Below are 12,774 nucleotides of genomic sequence, written 5' to 3' on the forward strand. Positions count from 1 at the left end.
CCAAGAGAGAAATGACATGTTACTTATTAGAAGAAACTAAATTTATCACTGAGGTCAGAGGTAAATGACTCAGAATTTTTCAAGTGCTGAGAGAAAAAGTACTGTAAACCTACAATCTTATATCTAAAGAACATATCTTTCAAGAAGGAAGGAGATAGAAAAGCATTATCAGAAGAAGAAAAATAAGATAATTTGCCACTTTTAGCCAAAAAGAAGGCTAAAAGAAAGTATTTAAATTAAAAAAAAAAATGAAAAAAGAAAGAAAATCAGCCTGGGAAAAAATAATAATAATAAGCAAAAATATGGCTAAACACAATAAACTCCTCTTTTCAAACTCTTGTATTTTCAAACTTTGATAATTGAAGCAAAAATAAAGCTATGTGATACAGTTCAAAGTATATAGAAAAGGAAATATTAAGACAATTATGTAAAAATAATGAAAGGTAAAGAAATTTAAAAGGAGATAAAACTTATATATTTTATTTAAATTGGTAAAATGAAACCAGTAAGTTATGAAAAGTTATGTATATGTAATATAGTAACTAACAAACCACTAACAAAAGCTGTACACAGAGATCCAACCCCTAGATAAATCAAAATAAAACTATAAAAATCATTCAAAGAACATGTAGTAAGACAAAAGAAGAGAGAAATGAAAAAAACAAAACAAACAACATAAAAAGCAAATGGGCATTGCAACCTTAACACACTAATTACACCAAATGTAAATGATCTAAATATACCTATTAAAGGTATTTGGAAGAGTGAATTAAAAACATGACCCAAACATTTTCTGTCAACAAGAAGCTCAGTTCAAAGACAACAATATAGGTTGGTTTAAAACAAAAAAAAATGTGAAAGGAAATGTCATGTAAAAATTAATTGGAAAAAACATATATGGCTATATTAACATCAGATAAAATAGACTTCAGAGCAAAGAAAGTCATCAGAGAAAGAGAACACCATTGTACAATGATTAAAGGGCTAATCTGCTAGGAACAAATATCACTTCTAAATAGCTACAAAATATGCAAAGCAAAAACTAAAAAAGTGAAGCAGACATAAAAGAAAAAATCTTTAACCATAGTTGCAAACATCAACATCTTTATTGAGTACCTAATATGTACAAGGCACTCTGCTACACATTAAAAATACAATAGTGAAAAAATGAAGACATTGTCCTGACCCTCATGAAACTCATGCCTTATTAGGAAAAACACATGTCACCTAATTAGAAAATCATTTAACATATCAGGATTATAAATGTAACAAAGGGAATCTCTAAAATACTAAAATTGTAACCTCCTTTGCTTAAAAGGCCCTCTTTTAAATATTAACAATGGTTTGACAACTATGTAACTCCCAAGTGCTTGAATTTAATGGAAACTTCTTTGCTTTGGTTTCCCAGAGATTTCTTTTAAAAATCCATGTTAGCCCTCATAGAATGCATATCTCACCCATAGCTGAAAGCAACCCACAAAGAGAAAAAGCGAGTTCTTCAAATGTCTTTAATACACCTGTTTTTCTCCAGTGACACAATTCATACTCAGTCCCTGCAGGGAGTCTTGCTGTACAGTGTGGACTGAGGTTGATGGGAACCCTAAGAGTACAAGATAAACATAAGCACACAATGAAGAGGTGCAGGGGTGCAGGGGTGAAAGCAAGACTTACCCCAGAGTGATAGAAAACATCAAGATAAAAAAATGAGATAACTTACCACAGTATAGATCTGATGCTTTCGTCTTTTAGCCAGGTCAATTATGTTTACTCCATTGTAGTAAAGGTTTTCAATACATCCATGGAAGTTTTTCTTTAAAAAGGTCCCAGGTTTTCCTGGTACTGGTATTCCTCCAAAACTAAGCTTTATAGTGAGAAAAATAAAAATCAACTCTTAGTTATAAACTCTAAAGGAGTAGGGAAGGAAAGGAAGCAAGTGCATTCGGTAGATTCAATTGTATGTATGAGTCAAGTGACTCAAATAATTATAGATGCCACTTGATTACACATTTAAAAGGATACTGATTAGCCCATGTAAAAATAACTGTAATTGCTTGCTTCTTGAGGGCTTATTTTACAAAACCATTTTCACTTCTTTTCTGAACCTTTTTAATACTAAATAAAACAGTAATTTACGGAAGGAGAAAAAAGAAAAGAAAAGAAAAACAGCATCTTTATATTTATCTCTTACACAAACATCTTAGAGAAAATGTCCATAGAAAGCCAAGGGACAAAGAAAACATAACTCTATTCAGCTGAGAGACCTACTTTAAAAGCCTGCATTATACCAAAAAAACTTTAAGCACAAGGTTTTTCCCAAATTATTATCTGTGAAAATATAAAACAGACAACAAAGCAAATGCCTTATACAGTTTGATAACTCAAATAAGAATCAGTTGAATGGATTCTTCCTGAGTTGTCAATAGTGACACTTGTTAAGCATTTGTGATAAAAGGGGAAATGAGTGTCACTTTGTAAAATGCAAGAGTTGTAACTGGCTGTGAAGTATGATGTCAGCAGAAAAAATTTGTGTACAGGATATAGATGTGGAGGAAGCACCGAAATGCTTACTCATGGTGAATTTGTCTGGAAATATTATGGAATGTTAATTTTCTTTATCACTTTATGTTCAGTAAATACTAATACAAATAATTTTAATGGATATATTATTTTTCAGAATTCTGATTTCTTATGAATACATTTTTTCTACCATGTGAAGAAAACAAAAGAGAACAGTTTCTATATTTACAGTTATTCCAATGTCATTTAATGAGTTACCCAGTTTTTCTCCACTATTTTGAATGTTGCCTTTGCCTTGTACTTACTTGACATCCATGTTTGAACCTCTTCCCTCTCTTGTACATGCGTACACACATGCATTCTCCTACTCTGAATGTCTCCCCTTGTGTGAAAAGAAGCTCTATACCAAGGATTGCTTCTAGATATTTATTTTTTTTTCACAAGTTCCATACTATTGAAAATTCTTTCTTAATGAATTGCAAGAGGTGATAAGGCTTACTAATCATTTCGCTTGCTTTTACTTATTGCTGCTTTACTTTTTTAAAATTCTTTTTTAAAAAATATTTTATACAGACTGCAATTTGATTCATTGTACACAAATGGGGTACATCATTTCATTTCCATGGTTGTACACAATGTAGATTCATACCATTTGTGTAATCATACATGTACGTAGGGTAATGATTTCTGTCTCATTCCATCATTTTTCATACCCCCTCCCTCTCATTTCCCTCTACGTAGTCTGAAGTTCCTACTTTCTTCTCTTATTCCTCATCCCAAAGTAATTGATAATGTCCTTCATTTTATTTCACAATTTAATTTCAGAATTTTATTTGAAATAGTTTGTTGAAATTTTTATCGAGGACTCATTACTTCCATTAAAGCATTTATTCAGAGAAGAATGAATGTTTTAAAATATTTCATATTCCTCTCCAAGAACTCAGTACCTTTTTCTCTTTTCAGAATATTTCAGATAAGGTCCCTCAACTAAGGTTGTTATTGTCTTTCCCTAGTTCATATATTCATCATTGAATTAATTCCTATGAATTTCATACTATTTAAAAATTCCATTATATGATTTTTTTCTAATTCACTAATATTTTATCATATAAATACCTATAGTTTTGAGATGCTGGTTCATTTTCCCTAACAACATACTTTTGTATATACTTTCATAGCAAATTGTATACTTTTTAAAGATAATTTCTTTGTATTTATGAAGGGTACAATCATATTACATTTACAAGCACATTTTTTTCCTTTTTCAAGTCTATTTTCTATATATTTTTCTTTATTTTATCACCATAACCAAAACTTTCTAAAATCTAGCCACAACTTTTTAAGAAATATTGAATAATAATAATGGTATAGAACCTTTTAAAACCAAATCAAAACTAAAGAAAACAAAAAAATCTTCAATTACCATAGACACCTAACTCTGATTCTGACTTTACTTTAGGGAAACATTCCTCTACTCCCAGTTTACATATTATTTGTTTGTTTGTTTGAAATGGAAAAGAACACTTTGTACTATCCATTTTTTTAAAAAAGTTCGTGGGAAGGAATTAAAGTATTTCATGTTCACTCTATTGCTGAACTGAATTACATTGTTAGATTGTGAATAAACAGATTCTTTCTTATTGAGTCATGTTTGTATATCATTTATTTTGTGATCATATTTTAACTAGCAAATGAATAAAAGCCTGTTTTTTTTTTCAAGTGTTTAGATCAAGTCTACATTTGTTTCTGAGAAAAGCTTTATCTTTCACTATAAGAGTCCCTATGTCTTAGAAAATATTCTGGAAAACATAAAAAAAATCATGAATAATTTTGTAAATTCCAAATATTAAGAAATATTTCTTTCATAGCTTACAAAATTGTCTTTTCATTTTGATGTTTACCACCTTCTTCAATTTCTAAAAATATTAATGCTCTACTTCACTGTGTTGTGATTTTGGAAAATAGCAAACACAGAAGAAAATCTGAAAGATAATAGAAAAAGAAAAAACAAAAACAGTACTTAAAGTACTCATGGTAGAGAGGTTTTATTTGGAGACAAATAATAAGCAGAAGACTGTATATAACCTTTTGATTTTCTACTGCATTAAGGGAGCAACTTTCTCCATCTAGTCTGGGTGGAGGATTTGGTGAGGAATTTATTGGGGACAGGAGTATTGTTGGGTTGTAGTGTGGAGACTTCTCTTTGCTTCTGAGAGATTGAAACTTGTGGAACATTGGGAAACGTGGAGAGAAATCATAAGACACATCATGGAAATCCCAGAAAGTAACTCTGCCATGATTCCCAAAGCAGTGATGCTTGCAAGCCTATTAGAGCTGCTTCAAGTGCAGCATGGCCTCAGAGTGAAAGAGCTGGAGAGAAAACAGATTAGCAGTGGTTTAAGGGGAGCTCCAATATAGGAGGGCCTGAGAGTTGTTTCCCACTGACCTGGTCACTCTAACTAGCATAGGCCTAAGAGAACAGGATTCAGGATGAGCTATGAAAGTGCTAACCAGTGAATGTACAAAGGGCTGGTAGCACCACAGACCACAGCAGCAGAAACTGACACTTGGTTCTTAATATCCCAAACCAGGAGAGACTAGGTGGTACAAATGAATGGAATACCTTCCTTGATGTAAGACAATATCAATGCTATCCAGTTTGGTCTGCCCAGGAAATCTGAATATAATCCAGTGTTTGCACAGTAATGCACACAAGTAGAAACAGACATTAACTAATTACTCAACAGAGTTTTTACTGCTATCAGGGTAAACAGAGGCTGATGAGCATGTCAGATCAAGTGAGAGAAAAGAAGCAAAATAGCATTTACGTATATTTGAGTTTGAGTGTAAACTGATGTGTATATATGTTTTGCAACTGATTTATACTTTTTCATTTTTCAAGTAGAGATTTGCAGTTCTAATTGTACTATTGAATTATAGATGTAGTTCATTATCAGATAAGTTACATTGGAAAAGTTTGCTTCACATATTGATGTATTTCTTTCCTATAAAATATTATTTTTTATAAATATTTCATAAACACTTGGTATACAATATTAGTTCTATATTAGTTATTATACTTAATAGATCATTTACATTTATATTTTATCTGATTTATCAAATCAAGACTTTGGTAATAAAAACTAAAATCTTGCTTACAATTATGTTTTTGTCCAGCAAGTCACACATATAAAATCACTACTGTGTATGACTAGGAGGACCAAATTATTGTACCATTGTTTGCAAAAATTGAATATTGACCATTCTCAAGCTGTTCTGCTTGATTTAGTTGTACTCTGATTGACTGTCTCTCAACACTTGTTTTTCTCCTTGACTCCGTCCATTAGTTCATTCATTTGGCTGCAACTCACAAAAAAGCAGTGTTAACCAAATATTTGCAGTATAAAAAATGTGCAGTTTAATTTTTTGCATTTATTGAGGTTATATATGGTACACATATATAGTTATGATAGTTGTTTTAAATAAGGGATCAAAAAGATAAGTTTACAATGATTTTATCTTTTAATCTTAATTTTTCCTTTCAAAAATACTGATTTTCTATCTCTTTTTTCTGTATGTTTGTTATAATTTCAACTTTAAACATTTTAAAATTTTCCTTCACCAATTTCATTGTTGAGGATTTTGCATTTCTATTCAGATTTTGGCATGGTTCATACGTGACGGGTTATTGATGATGCTGAACAGAGAGTATATTTGAGATTGCATAGTCCACATTAAGTGCCTAAAGGTCTTTGGTATATGGAAGACAGAGCCAGAATCATGGCTTGCCTTAGATCATGGTTTCATCCATTGATTGGAGGCTTACAGTGGTCATAAACTTCCAAACAAAATTTGTCATATCTAAGGAATTATTTCTTGTTAATATCAACCAAAAAATCTTTTATTTTAACTATTGTGTTAGCAACTCTCATAACCACTTGCAAAAGTAATTCTACTTTTGGGGTATAAATTCAATTCCCTAAGTAGTTGTTGAATCCCGACTTTCTGTGAAGCATGAATCAAGCCCCTGTGGTGGTATTGAGGGTAAATCATGCACTATCTCTTTCCTCTAGAAATGTAGGGCCTTTCCCAGTGAAAAATCCATCCTCCAACAGAATGATCAAAGGCAAGGTATGGTAAGAACACTGAGAAAAGACCAACTGCTACACAAAGGAGAGGTTTGGGAAATAACTGGGAAACATAACCATTGAGTTGGAGTTTGGAGAAAAACAGAATTTTGAGGCATACATTTAGGAACATAAACATCACATAAAAGCATATAGAGAAAAGCATGGAGGACAAAATAAAGGACACTCCCCACAGTCCAGAAAACACTATATTAGTGATCAAAGGAATAGGTAGGAATAGACTTTTAAGTTATAAATAAAACTAGCAAGGTAAATTGGAGCCATGTGCCAAAATCACTGAAAGCCAAGCTGAGAAAGTGGAGGGGTGAGTACTAAAGGATTTTCAGCAGGAAAATAATAATCTTCTTCAGGAAGATATCACTTAAATTGCTAAGGCAAAGACTGTATTCAGTAGGCTTAGTCTAGCCTTTGCTGAAGGGCCCAGAGCCTGAAATGTGCAGTACAGCTGTTTTAAGTTGAAGTCCAATACTCTCAGTCAGCTCTCCCCAGACAGCAGCACAACACATTTGTTCCCTTCAGGTCTCTACTCAAAGGTGACTGTCCCAGTGATATTATCGTTCACTGACTATCTATCTGCTCCCTCCATCCTTGAACTCCCAAGCCCGTGATCTAATTTGGGTTTCTTTCCCAGAGTATTTGGTTGTCTACTTACTTAATATACAATTTACTGACTTGGGTTGTTTCTTGCTTAATAGTTTTTCTCTCCTGCTGGAATTCAAACACCACCAGGGTAAGAATCATTGTTCTTTTCATTGACATATTTCAAGCACTTAAACGGAGACCTGATACATAGTAGATACCAAACAAATATTTGCTAAATATTGGTACATTTTGGATCTGAAATATTCCCAAATGTCCATATGTTAAAGGATTAGTTCCAAGTGTGATGCTATTGGAAGGTGACAGAACTCTGAGATGTAGGAACTAGTAGAAAGTATGCAGGTCATTGAAGTAATATCCTTGAAGTAGGCAGTGGGCCCCAGTCTTTTCCTCTTCCTCTTTCACTCCCTAGCAGCGTTCTAAGCCAATTTGTTCCACAATATTCTTCTGAGCTGATCTGCTGCCACAGGTCCACAGAAAGGGACCCAATTGATCATGAAACTGAAACCTTCAAAACTCTAAGCCAAAATATACCTTTTGTCTTAATAAGTTGATGATCTCAGGTATCAGCTATGGTAGCAGAAAACTGACTATCATAAATATTTTGAAATATGTACCTTAAGTTTCTCAAAACAGAAAATATCTTACTCAATTTTAACTATGTAACTGTAAGAAGTATGACTTGAATATAATACATCCAACAAAATATTTGTGTAATGAATCAAAAAAGGGGACAAGAAATTTTCTTCCAGATCTTCTTTTGTCTTTTCCTTTGTGACAAGTCTGCCTTTTTTCTGTTACTTGTCTTGTTTTCTGAGTCTTAGCAAATTACAGAGTATATCTTTCATTGGTATTAGTGGGCAACAAAAGCAAGTGTTAGATGCCAGAGCTCCACTGAGCATTTGTCTTGGACAAGGTAGTCTACCTAATAACCTGATGGAATTGTTTGTGTCACAGGTGGGCTAGATAAGTCCCAAGAGAAAGTCTGCTTTGATGTTAAATGTGTGAGGTCATAGAATCTGCCACTCTCTTTTCCTTTGATCTATTTCTCTTCTTTGGTCTAGTATATGCTTATTTCTTGATCTTTGATATTACTTGAACGGCAATGCATTCATTCCTTCTTTATTGTTTTTATCTCTAGGCCCATTTAAATTTGGACTCTCTGTTTTGATGATCATACTTTCTGTCTGACTTGACTCTCTGAAACTTGAAATTTCTCAAAATATTGTGCACATATGTCTCACGTTTGCTCTGACAAACCATTTTTTTAATGGAAGGGCTATGCAAGAGGATCTAAATTTCTCTGTCTTCTTTTTCAGACTTTAAGTCTCACACTGCTAAGTGTTACTAGGCCACGTGGAAAGTTCTTGACCCTTTAGGAGGTGCCCATTATAGGTGAAGTCTAGGTTTATGAATTTCTACCATTAAAAATGAGGCAAAAATCCCAATTTTCTGGTGAAATCTCTTGATTTTTAAAAAAATATCAATCTGAAATTCAAATGACTTTTTTTTTTGAAAGAAGGAAAAATAGCCCATAGGACAAATGAGATGATGCTGTGCAAGTCTTGCCTGGGGACACCTTTTTGTAACTTCTACTCTGTGGTTTGACTTGATCAATGACTCAGTCTGTGACGGGGTTGGGACTTCTGATCTCTAGAAATTTAATGTTCTTGCAGGGCACGTGATGTGCTATTTTTGACCCTATGTCAAAAATCACATATTGAAGGACAATAAAGATAATTGAATGTTTTTACCAAAAATTATTTCTTTTCTCCTTCTCCAATCTATTCTGTTCTGTCACAAGTTTCCAGTAGTTCCCTTATTCCCTTATTTTTTCATAAAAACTCTCTCTCTCTTTTTTTTTTTTTTTTTGCTGGGGACAGAAAATGGGTGACATCTTTCTTAGATACAACCCTATGTTGGGTAAAAGTAAGAATTGGTCTCAAAATCGCTCCTGTTTACAGAGTACTGTTGCCTGAATCGTCTCCTCATTCATGTTCCTCACTTTCTGCCCAGTTTTCCAAGTGATATACCGAGGGTGAGCAATTTGTCTGAGGTCTCACAGTCTTGAAGTAGAGGAGCTCGGATTCCACATATTCCTCTTCCCCACTACTCACATCACTCTCTTTGCCTTTTCTATTTCTGGTTCATTGAGTAACATTGTCAGTAAGTAAATCCAGTCATAGACCAAGGTAACCAACTTGTTCTGATTTTCCTAAAACTGTATCATTGTTTAAAATGAAAAGTTCCTCAGCCCAGAGCACTGACAGACCTAGATCACCTAGCACAGTTTGCCCCATTATTACAGGCGAAGCAAGTAAACTAGCTCAAGGATACTCTGCTGCAGTCTTTAAAAAGAAGAAAAGGAGAGGAAGGGTACATAACACCAGAAGCCACAGTGTACTCTCAGCAACATACATCCGGTCCTTCCAATTTTCTCTGACAGGCCAACCCTATGTTCTCAACCTATTATTAAGTTTTGCACCAGGGCTATATTCGGAACATTTTTTTTTTTCATTATTGTTTCTCCTAGACCAAGTCAGATCAAATATGAGATCTCTGGTTCCTTTTTCCAAATAGATATCTTTTCATAGATTCACAGACCTCAGGTATGCAGTCCAATTGGTCTAACACATTTTAAGACATTTTAAGATCTTTTTGTCTGAATGAATTTACTATATATACATATATATATATTTTACTATATATAAATATGTACATTTATATATAAATATATACATTTACCTTTGGTCCTTTGGTCAGTCAGTTCAGCCATGTACATTTCAATACTTGAGCAAGAATTAAATGGAGAAAGCCTCATTTCAGTATGCTCCCATTACTTAGGCAAAGAAGGTTCCTGGTGCATCCCCTGGTCATATCCTGCCTTGCAGGGAGATGATCAGAAAGCTGCTACCACCCTTCCAGACCAGGAACTTCCCAACAGCACACCAGCACTTCTGCCTCAACAGATCTGAAATCACTTGAGGTTTTTACTGACCTCTTTCCTCATCTGCCTTTCTGAGGGGTGTGACCAAGGGGCATCTTTTTGTATTGCAGATAGAGCTGCAATAAAATGGACCTGTGGGCTTTGCCCATGAAGGAATATTTACCAAGCTGGGGAGTAGATCATATTTAATTCAATAGTTTGTTAGCTTGCTTTGTAACTCTTTAAATTTTTGGATTAAGGTACATAGTTCTCCATTTACACTATTGCATCAGGCTCTATGAGAATCCAAGAAGGTCCTGGATAACTGTATATTATTTTACTGATGATTATATTACTTGAGCCCAAATTTAACCAGTTTTCAAATGCTTATTTAGCCACGTCCCCTTAGAAGGAGCAGGCTAATTAAACCATACTGCCATCTTCCTAATAGAAGCATATTAAACAAGAAGATACATTATCATTTGCTCCTCGATTTCATGTTAATAAAGACAATGATTTTTTTTTGTATAATACTGGTACTGAAAGATTCCCTTGACCATATTCAATGCAATTGGTTTCCTTTTAATGCACACTACCAGGAAGTCTTCATATCTCATTTCCTTGCTTTAAAACCTGAGGAAATGTAAATTTAGAAGGTCCACAACTCACAGTCTTTTTAAATTGAGAACTAGAAGCAAAAGGAGGAAGCCCATAAAGTGATTTCAAATCTTATACACAGACAGAGCCCAGAATCAGTTCCACAATCTGTGCCTGTGCCTCCGGGAACTGAATCTACCTCCTTAAGTGAGTCTGTCCATCCCATGGATTCTGGTTGAAGGACTGCAGACCTGGTCTCATATCCTGGCCCTAATGTTGGATGGGGAGGGGGTTAGTGGACAATAGGGATTGTGGGACTTAACAATTTTGTACTGTCTTTTAGGTTTTTATTTGTGATGTAGGAGTTGATAATCTCCTTGATAGGGATTATTGAGAGGTTAAGCAATGATCGCAACTGCCACACATAATAGGAATGATTTTCTTTTTCATTTTTCCTTTGTCATTTCCTTATTTTATTTTCTTCAGTTTTCTTCTTCACCTTGATGTCCTCCTGTGTGTTAGCCTTGAAACTGAGTTTCCAAAGAAAGAAAGAATCGATAACAATTATACTCTCTCGTGATCTTGAAAACAGTTTCCCTAGTGATCTGTAGTTATTTTGATCACCAAATCAACAGTTTTATGATGTCCATTCAGCCCTTAATCATGCCATAGTTGTAAAAGAAGTGTCCTTTAGGCCATGCCAAGCAGTGGTAAGGCAGCAGCAAAGGTGGCGTCTGAGCATGGGAGGAAAAGTAGGTCTCGGATTGATATTATTTGTGATTCGCATAAAAACATTCATTTATTCAACAAATGTTTACATACTGTGTTTTCTACACCAGTCACAATTCTACAGAAATAAATCAAAGCAAAGGAAAAATCTTGGTCATTTTAATGAGGCCTTTTTAATGAGCTGTGGGGAGGACAAGATAGACAACACAAAAAAGAGTTAAGTAAATTTAATTATAGATTGCAAAGCAATGTAGTTTTGAAAGCAAACTGTGATATAAAGTAGCATGTGGTGTTAAAAACAAATATAAGAACCATTTCTTAAATCATGCATTAGTTTTGTTGCCTCAGCTTCTTAAAATATTCCTTTTTTGCATGTGAAACCAAAGGTTGAAGGAGAGCATATAGTAAGAAAAAATTCTTCCTGTTTTATCCCACTCTTTGAGATTCTGTCTTACCAGTCTCTTTAGCATCCTTCAAATTTTTTCTATTTACACATGTTTTCAAGTTTATGTAATCTCTATTTTTAAACATACACTATTTATATTGTACTACGCATTGATTTTTCTTTTGTACTTTTTTCCTTTTTACATTTTTCATGAAATATTTATTTTCTAAGACTAGGAAAATTTTGTCTTGTAAGGAAATTCTATTTTTTTTAATTGGTGCATTATTGATTTTTCTTCTCATTGAACAATTAATACTAAGAGTTTCCAAATCCGAACATATTGGACTGTCTGTGTCATGAATGAGTGCTGCTCTTGTACAAGTCTGTCAAGCATCCTCACATGAAGTGAACTCAAGGCCAACATCTGACTAATCACCTGGTAAAGATTCAAGCCAATCCCAAAAACCAAAGGCTGAATGTTTTCCCTTATAAATGTATAATGATATATAACGGGGGTGGGTGGTGGGGGCTGAAAGAAGAGTGGAGGAACTTTAGATTACGTAGAGGGAAATGAAAGGGAGGGGGGTATGAAAATGGTGGAATGAGACAGACATCACTATCCTATGTACATGTATGATTACGTGAATGGTGTGAATCTACATCATGCGCAACCATAGAAACGAAAAGTTGTGCCCATTTGTGTACAATGAATCAAAATTCAGTCTGTAAAAATAAAAAAAAAATTTTTAAAGATACAAGAATCATTTTTAGATTGACAGTTTTCAATTTGCACAGACAACAATAAAACAAGACACAAACTTTGCAACTGTCTTGGTTCCTGCCCCCCACACCTAAAATAATGGCCCCTAAAG

The 12,774-nt window shown here is 33.9% G+C and overlaps 1 protein-coding gene across 1 annotated transcript in view; it reads right to left on the bottom strand.

Moving 5' to 3' along the window:
- Positions 1-12,774, bottom strand: part of Cntnap5 (contactin associated protein family member 5) — a 772,002-nt gene that overhangs the window by 396,240 nt on the left and 362,988 nt on the right. Inside the window, exon 7 of the mRNA XM_047547046.1 lies at positions 1,718-1,861. Coding sequence (XP_047403002.1) covers positions 1,718-1,861 — 144 coding nt within the window. The remainder of the gene's footprint in view (positions 1-1,717; positions 1,862-12,774) is intronic.

This window comes from Sciurus carolinensis, chromosome 3, assembly GCF_902686445.1.
Source record: "Sciurus carolinensis chromosome 3, mSciCar1.2, whole genome shotgun sequence".
Lineage (NCBI taxonomy): Eukaryota > Metazoa > Chordata > Mammalia > Rodentia > Sciuridae > Sciurus > Sciurus carolinensis.